General features: G+C 33.4%; 1 protein-coding gene across 4 annotated transcripts in view; it reads right to left on the reverse strand.

The window, feature by feature from the left end:
• Positions 1 to 9,385, reverse strand: part of LOC106872962 (dnaJ homolog subfamily C member 5) — a 107,209-nt gene extending 97,824 nt beyond the window's left edge. For all 4 annotated transcript variants that reach the window (XM_014920150.3, XM_052973245.2, XM_014920149.3 and 1 more), the window contains exon 1: positions 9,253 to 9,385. In XM_014920150.3, the coding sequence (XP_014775636.1) occupies positions 9,253 to 9,284 (32 nt within the window). In that variant the 5' untranslated portion in view covers positions 9,285 to 9,385. The remainder of the gene's footprint in view (positions 1 to 9,252) is intronic.

The raw sequence follows: 9,385 nt of genomic DNA on the forward strand, positions 1-9,385 counted from the left end.
ACTAACTACCATGAGATGTCAAGATGAGGAGACACAAATAACAGACTTCTTTCCATCGGTTAAATCCACTCACAAAGTTTTGGTTGGCCTGGGACTATAGTAGAAGACTCTACCCAAGATGCCATGCAGTGGGACTGGATCAGATCATGTGGTGGGGAAGCACTTCCTAACAACACCTATGCTTCAACAATGTTTGAGTTTCATTATGACGAGCAGAAAACTGTCTGAAGTGTAGTGTCTGCTAGTATATATAATTACACACACACACACACACACACATATATATATTTATATATATATATATATATATATATAATATAAATATATATATAAAAAAAACATAAATAATATAAATAATATATATACAAGGTACATATTTGAAAGTAATTGTTTCCAACAAAGTCTTTTCACTTACATGCGTACACATGTATGTAGCAATTAAATGTGGTTACTAAATTTAGAAATACTGGACAATTTTGAAACAGTTTCATCTAACAGTTTGAAAAGTTAAGGCTGGAAGACAAGCAATGCCATTATTTAACACTATAGTAAGCTGATCTGCTGTAAGTGGTCTCTTCCTCAACCACCTCTTAAATGACAACTCTGTTGATTAGGATATTATATTGTTCACTTCTTCCCAAAGTCCTTCCACACGACTGTGGATCATAAAAGCAAAATGGTTATAATTATACTTCAAATAATGTATAAGCAACAATTTGAAAAAAGTCACATGACTACAACAGCAATGCTGGAGTCAAGTTGGTATTATAATAAGTAATTATATAATACAATAACATCTATTCAGAATGAAACAAATTAGTTGGCAAGTTTTTCCAATTTGAAGTCTACTTTCAAAGAGGATGAATTCAATATAAACTAAGAATCCATATTCACATTTAAAAAAGGGGGGTAAATAAAGTAGAGTGGTTACTACATTTTTAACTTTAATAACCAGTGGATTTAATATGGGAAGAGAAATGTCTATGCCTAAAATGGAATCAAGGCAGAAGTGAAGAAAATACAATAATATTCAAAAGAGAATATAATAATATTCAAATTTTGCCACAAGGGCAGCCATTTTGCGGGAAGGGGTGAATCAATTACATTATTGTGCACTGCCCCCACCACATACACCACTGAAATGAAGCCCCACCTGCTCGATCAACTGGTTACTAGGTTTCATTCGATATTCTTCCAGCCATTGTTCATCATCTCTTTAACCAAATCCAGTGGCTTGCCTTCTCCACTGTAGTCTGGATGTCACTCCTGATGGTATTTGCTTTATAAGTTAGGCCTAGCGACAACAATTGCCTCATACTGTATCCAGCTTTGATTGGAAAATCCTCAGCTTTCCAGCCTGTGTCTTCACTGTGAGGAGGTTTTTATAATAGCTGATCTTTCAAGTTCCAAGCAGCATCCATGAAGAAAATGAGAGCATTCTGAAGAACAAAACTGTAGTATTTGGAATAAAAGTTGGAGACAGATCAACATGGTTGGCTGTTGTGGTGTTATCTAAGGTCATCTTTTCCTTTCCTTTAACATGTTTTACATACCAGTATCGCTAAGAAGTAAATTTTGAGGCAGGATTTTTCTGGCTGGATGCACTTCCTGGTGGCAATCCATACTAGTTTTTCATGAAAGGGATTTTTATTCCAGAAGAATTTTCCCCATTTTACTTCTTTTCTGTCTTGTAAGTTACATGACAACTTTATCTCAGCGCTGGTGGCATGAATAAAGCACCCAGCACACACTGTAAAGTGGTTGGTGTTAGGAAGGGCATCCAGCCATAGAAACCATGCCAATGATGACACTGAAGCTTGATACAACCCTGCAGCTTGCCAGTTCCCTGTTAAACTGTCATATCCATGCATGCCAGGATGGAAAGTGGATGTATGATGATGATAATGATGGATTCAAGAGTACAGAGAAAGCAGGTTATCTTATTGACAAGCAATATCAACAAACTTTACTGGTTGTAGCTTAATCCAAAATGATGCTATCTGTACTCAGTGTAGTTTTGTAAAATTTCACACAAATATGCAAACAATATGCAATGGATTTCTTTCAGTTTCAATCTTCCAAATTCCCTATCAAGGCATTAATCAGTGCTGTGCAGTGGGATTGAACCAAAAGTCATATAGGTAAGAAGTGAACTTCATAAGCACACAGCTATGGACTGCTGCTTTTATTAGTAACAAAATCATTTGCTCTATCAGAGTCCCATGCACATAGCATAAATGACAGATAGTAACCAGAGTAGAAGTAGTCAATGGAAAACTTGTGACGTTAAGCCAAATTTTATAAATTTTATGTCCCACAGATAAAAACAATACAGCTAGAATATATAATTTGACCATCTTGAAGTTTCTACATTCTCATAACGTAAACTATATATAAACACACATACACACAAATATCAAACAATGAGAATGAGTGTTCAACACCACACTGGTGGTTAAAGATTCTTAAGGATATCATTGGTTTCATGTTAAGAACAACCTCAACAATTATCAAGCATAATGAAACATCAGTGTCTCCATTTTGGATAAAAGCATATAAAACATATCTTGTGAGTGAAAATGGTAAATGGAAACTGTATAGAAGCTTGTCATATGTCTGTATTTGTGTGAATGTTTAAATTCCTTACTGGTATAAAAAGTGTTGAGCAAAAGCTAGTGAGCTTTAGTGAGATCCCCAGTCAACAAATCATTTGCTGGTTCAGTGCTTCCGAAGAATATGTGGAATAAATTACCCTTACTTGGAAATCAGGTAAGAATTAGTGACAAGAAGGCATCCAGCTGTTAAAAAATATCTCAGTTAACATATATGTCTAACCCATGATGGCAAATGAACAAGCAATTGATATAAGATTAGGGTCCTAGAGATATTTCTTAACTCTTTAGCATTCAGATTATTCTGCCAAATGTAATGCTTATTTATTCACATTGTTTCGAATGAATCATGCATTATCTTGGAGCTTTGAGAAGTTGATGATGCAATTGTTTATTTTTTCAGAATGACATTGTAGGGTATGTATGAGAGGCCAGATTTGGCCAGTTTGAGCATAAAACAGATAGAATTTTTGGGCCAGATATGGCCAGTTTAAATGTTAAATGGGGATTCTCAATGCAGAAAGCAGTTATTCTCAGGAAAAATAACTACACAGTTACACTCTTGCAAAGATTTGCTAGAGCTTCATTGTCATAGAAGTTAAACTATATTATTGCTCATGAATTTATAGAAAATTTACACTGTCAAAAATGATTAATGAGCCTAAAGATTAAACTTCACACAAATAAGCTAATTTATTTTATGGCATTGGCAAGTCCTATAGACACTTAAAACAGGAAGAATTTCCTGAACTTATTTGGAATTTCCAATTTCAAGGAGTCAGTATCCAACCACAGACATGTTTCAAACCTCAGAAGCTATTAACTAAAAATATCCCTTTAACCTTTTATAATAGTGATTGGTCTACTATAGGTCTGTGTATATATACACATACACACACATATAAGAGCATGGTACTCATGTCCTCATGCAATTCTACAATATATAAAACAGATAAAGAAGAAGCATTTAGAAGATATTTTCCAAAATTAATAATTCATCACTAAAATAAAACCTAGTAATTAACAATAAAACATCACAAAACTGAAGTAGTTACTGTTTATCATTAGGACATAATTTTATTCAAACAGGCAGGCAATCTTGTTATTTTGAGGTCTGTTAGGATTGTTGCAATTATACAGGAGTGATGAATTAATATGTTGTCATCAAGGGATGTATCATTTGTTATATTTACTAATGTGAGAGAATGACACATCCAAGATATATCAGTTAAGTCTTAGATTCAGGAGCACAAGATCAGTGGCTCATTAGAACTGACTCTCCACTGCAACTTGATATAGAATGTGGCAGTAAACGAATATCCCAATCACTTCTCAACTAACCAATTGCTTTTAATGACGAGTCATTTGATCTTTCCAGTGTTGAATGATATGTGATCTTTGAACCATAAAAGACAATCTATTACTCATTAAAGCAAGTGGAGTTCTTCATTCAATTGTTTATCTTATGTTTTGTAATATCAACCCATTGTAATATTTTGTCCTTCTGATGGTGTAGTTTGACTTTCACGAACATTTCATTTTCTTGGAAATTCTAAAAATATTGCGTTTTTTAACTGAGTGTTACTGTACTATAAATAGAGCAAGGAGCACCACACGAGGTGAATAAGATATATTGAAGGATACTTTAAGAAATTACTTTTCTTTAGGTAAATTTGAAAGTAATGCTTAAATTAATCAAGCACAGTAAATTGTATGTTTACCTTTTTATTAATTAGTTTGGGTCTTCTAATGACAATTGCTGCGAAAGTTTTGTTGATAATATAAGTTGATCAGTTGTAATTTTGATGAACCTGATACACTCAATGAAAATTCAACATTTTGAAGGTTTGTCAAATAAGTTATTAAATTGGGGATCAACACATGCAGTAGAAACAGCTAAAAGGTGGAAGTTTAGTTTTAAATTTAATCTGAAGTCGTCAATATTGTGATAATGCCAAAACTCCCAAGTTGGCAGAATGAGATTCCGTAAACCACAAAAACTCCATTTACAACATGTCAATTGTTTACTTCAATTTTTTAACAATTATTTTTCAATTAAGCTTGTTTCTGTTATAGACCATACCTTCTGAACATGATTCAGGACTATGAATTAATACTAGCTTTTCTAGAATGTCTTCATGAATCAAAAATAATTTCCTGTCACTGATCATTTACAGCACAAAAAAGAAATTTCCACTTGAAGGAATGATACTGTTAATACTATTAGTTTTCAAGATTCCTTCACAAAATGCTGAGTCATCTGACAAGACATTGTTTATCAAGAGGACATTCTGTACAACCATGTACTGTCCCTGATCCATATCAAAAGCATCCTTAACCTAAACTGAAGTTGATTTTCTATCAAAACCACAAGGATTATAGTCATAGTAATGCTGACTATAACACTAGTAGTGGACTCTTTTGCACAAACAATAGATATAGCATTCTACAACATAAAAGCTTTTCCCCCCAACTTGACAAAACTATCTTTTCACTAGCTTCCTTGTTTAACTCTTAGTATAATGTCTTTTCTGTAAATGATAAGAGGAAATCTACAAAATTTTGATATCTATCAAAGAGAACTGACACAAGAATTATTAGTAGGTTGCCCAGGCAGTTGATTCATTGAACATGGTGTTGTTTGTTCACTAAGTATAGTTTCACCACTGATAAAATTAGACAACGAAATTTTTGCTCTTGAATACGCAATGCCATCTTTAGCCATCTCATTTGTTGTTTTTCAAGCCACTGCAGTAACTGGCTGCTGACTTAACAGAAATAAATCCAATTCATTATTCTCATCTAGTACCATAAGATATCTTTCAAACTTGATAATAAATTTATCAAAAATCTCTACAGAATTATAATAATTAAATCAGAAAGGTTGATTCTTAGTGATGACATAATTTGTTGAAGGATGAAAATTGTTTTAATCCAAAATTTCAATAAGTCAATATGTAACTAACTTTAGATGTAATTCACACTTGGTAAGTTGTCATCTAGTGAAGTCACACTATCCACCTTTTATAATAAATAGTAAGCTACTCAATGACAGGCCAGTACACATATGTACAGGACTTTCATGATCTCACAATTCTACAGTTACCAATAAACATAAGACAATTATATAAAACCCAATAAAAAATACACACAACAGAGGAGAGAAGATGACAGGTTTATACAAACTTCACCCCAGGTTATGTATGTGTATATAATGTATACATGGGACAAAAGTGTTATATAGTTTCAATAGTTATAGCTTTTACCAAGCTAGCCATTATTTCATTATTAGTCACACTCTTTCAGATAAGACAAAGATTGGATTTACATTCAAAATGTAGAGTAAAAATCACTGCTCGAGTTTGGCGAGTTTGATTTATAAAGTTAGAACAATTAGAAATCTTTATTTGTAAAGTTGAGAACAAGACTGACATTTCCATTAAGAAACCAGTATTTATGTCATTTGTTTAAATGGCATAACGAAAACACTGAAGTTGTTTGCAGTTAACCAAGATATGTGCTGGACCTATTAATTATTCAGGAGCATTTGATCAATGAGCTCTAAACCATATGTTTACTCAGCTAAAGCCAACTGGGATTATGGAGCAACAAAATCAGTTTTATATCACATCATTTATAGGAGATGGTAACAGAAAAAAAATTACATTCTTAAAAAAAAAAAAAAATTAAAATTCTGAAGTAAATCAGACAATGTTTTAATGTCCACTTTTACCAAGGGTCAGGTGACTAATTGAGATACTTATTTCTTTGATCTTTCAAATGACAAACTACTCAATGGTTGGACATGTTTTTGCAACAGCTGTAAACAATAACACCACCAATGACACTTGTGATATTTTTTCATGCAGCATCGTTTATCTTTTATTTGTTTCAGTCATTTGACTGCAGTCATGCTGGGACACCGTCTCGAAGGGTTTTAGTTGAACAAATCGACCCCTGACTTTATTCTATAGATCTCTTTAGCTGGACCGCTAAGTTACGGGAACATAAACAAACCAACACCGGTTGTCAAGCGCTGGTGGTGGAGGACAGACAAATATACATATAAACATACATGCACACACACACACACACGACGAGCTTCTTTCAGTTTCCGTCTAGCTAATCTACTCACGAGGCTTTGGTCAGCCCGAGGTTATAGCAAAGAACACTTGTTCAAGGTGCCATGCAGTGGGACTGAACCCGGAATCATGTGGTTGGGAAGCAAGCTTCTTACCAAACAACCACGCCTGCATGTACACAATTTGAAGGCACAAACACACACATCAAACTCGTGCACATTCTACGTCGTTCTGTAGTTTCCAATTTCACTCACAAGCCATTGGTCAGTCCAAGAGTATAGAAAACATTTGCCTACTGTGCCAACCAAGACGAAACAATTTTTTTTTAAACTACGTTCTTGGAGTCAATATCAACCATATGTATCCCTCAGCGAGTATCACTAACCAAAAATAGGTACCATAATCTTAGACTTGAAATTTCATGTCTGCCCAAAGCATGGGCAAAGTCATATTCCTTCCTAACATTTTATAGGATGTCAGAGTAGATGGTACCCAACCTGCATTGCTGAATAGAGACTTGTGGGTCCGTGATAACACTCGGATATCAGAAGCACAAACCTCACTCAGACTGAGACCAGCTGCGAGAAGACATGAATTGGGAATCTCTGTAACTAATGCATTTAGAGACTTTCCTTCTAAAAGTCAGCGGTCACTACTGGTGGACTTTCGTTTTCAAGTGAGAGAGCAGCCATTCTTAATTTGATTAAATATTCTCCGAGATAAAACAAGGCAGCTAAGCGGGAATACACCATCGCTACCCGAACCTTTAAGGGTGGCTTCCATTTAGGTGAAATTGATAGAGACGTTTAAATAAAAAAACGAAGCTGAGAAGTTTAACCTAACCCTCGGTCCAACTATGATGGCTTTAATGCTCTTCCAATTGCTAGGTGACCTGACGCCTATAAGAACTTCATATTCCATTAATGCGAATTCCCTCGATCGCTGAGGTATCTGGCGCTGTAACGGTGACGTTATTCACATCTAGACCCCCCGCTCCAAAAAAAAAAAAAACACGAAGTAAAATATTGATACATGAAGTAACAAGCTTAAAGCAATTAAAAAATTACAATCAAGTGAGAAAAGCTACTAAAATGAAAAGACATGAGTAATGAGTGAATGTATTGTTAATATATTGATTTTGAAAAATAAAGAACATACTGACGTGAAATTAAGAAAAATGTTAAAAAAAAACAACATTGTGTGGAAAACGATCAATTTTTAGAAGAGTATAAAATGGTTTCTTTTTAAATCCTTGTTCGACACGATAAAAATTTTACCAAGCAACAAAGCAAAATCCAACAGCTTTAAATAAAGTATTAACGAGAACAATAATAATTTCATACAGCTAGATGTTACCATCTAAAATAAAATACAAAATATAATTAAAAACTAACATGAAAAAGTGATCATAGAAATAAATGAAGAAAGCACAAATCACAAAATTTTTTTCTCCTTATTTCTGATAAATTAGTTTTTATTTATTTCCAGAGATATCTAACTATCGGCTAGGATTATTTATCTAAGAGGGCTACAGCCCATCACCCTAATTTATCTAGCGGAGTTTCTTTTCTTAATACATAACGATATGTTTAAGTAGTGGATGAAAGATTTATAGAAGATGACAGTATGTTTTATGGGAGAGGAGGGAAAGCAGAGCGAAACCGTCTTGTTCCATGAACAGATGGAATGGAAGTTAACATGACATTTTTGTTAAACACCGAATGGATTATATATATTTATTACAGTGTGCTTGCATGTATGTAATCTATACATACATATATATATATATATATATATATATTATATATATATATATATATATATATATATATATATATATTCACACACACATTTAATGTGTGTACACATACACACAATTTTATACTTAAAATGAATTCCCATCCTTTGGTCTATTTCTCTCAGAGAAAATGTGGGAAAAAACTGATCAGGCACCAGTAAAATTCCTTTACAAACATAGCAGTGATGAAATAAATATACAGAGAAAAACCAGATCAATATTTTATAACAGATTTTTCGCTCTAGATTAAATGAAAGATTTAAAAAAAAACAAAAAACGAGCACATAAACATATATATGAGAGAGAGAGAGTGAGAATAGGATATAAAAAGGCTTTTATTTAAAAAAAAATTGCTACATATAAATAAATGAGCGAGTAATGAAGCGGACAAACGAATGTAAAAGATTAACACATCCCAACATCACGCACAGAACAAGTGTGTGTGTCTGTGTGTGTAAAGACATCATGATATTTCTTTACTTGTAGTTTAATATAAATATATCCCAAATGAAAAATATAAAAATTGTACAAGTAAAGATTCGACGAATTACAGTGGGATGTTGTGAGTTTATAGGGCAAAAAAGTCTGTCTATTTGTGAAGTCGATGAAAATCTGTGCAGTAAGTGAATACGACAGCAATGATGCGGTAATGGTAAAAATGAAGATAGACACGGTTACCTGCTGAGAGATAAATAGCAACTGAGATGGGGAAATTAATAAAAAGAAAAGGATTAAAGCAGAGAGGAAATTAGAAACTTACGAGAAAGAACGCTTTTTGGTGCTTGACGTCATTTTATCTAAGAGGATGAATATAAAAAGGTATTGTTATATCAAGACATCGCCAACAGTTTGTAATGAAATAACTCCTTATTAGAACTAAATATACAAGAAAT

Source organism: Octopus bimaculoides, chromosome 15 (assembly GCF_046866305.1).
Source record: "Octopus bimaculoides isolate indiv1 chromosome 15, ASM4686630v1, whole genome shotgun sequence".
Lineage (NCBI taxonomy): Eukaryota > Metazoa > Mollusca > Cephalopoda > Octopoda > Octopodidae > Octopus > Octopus bimaculoides.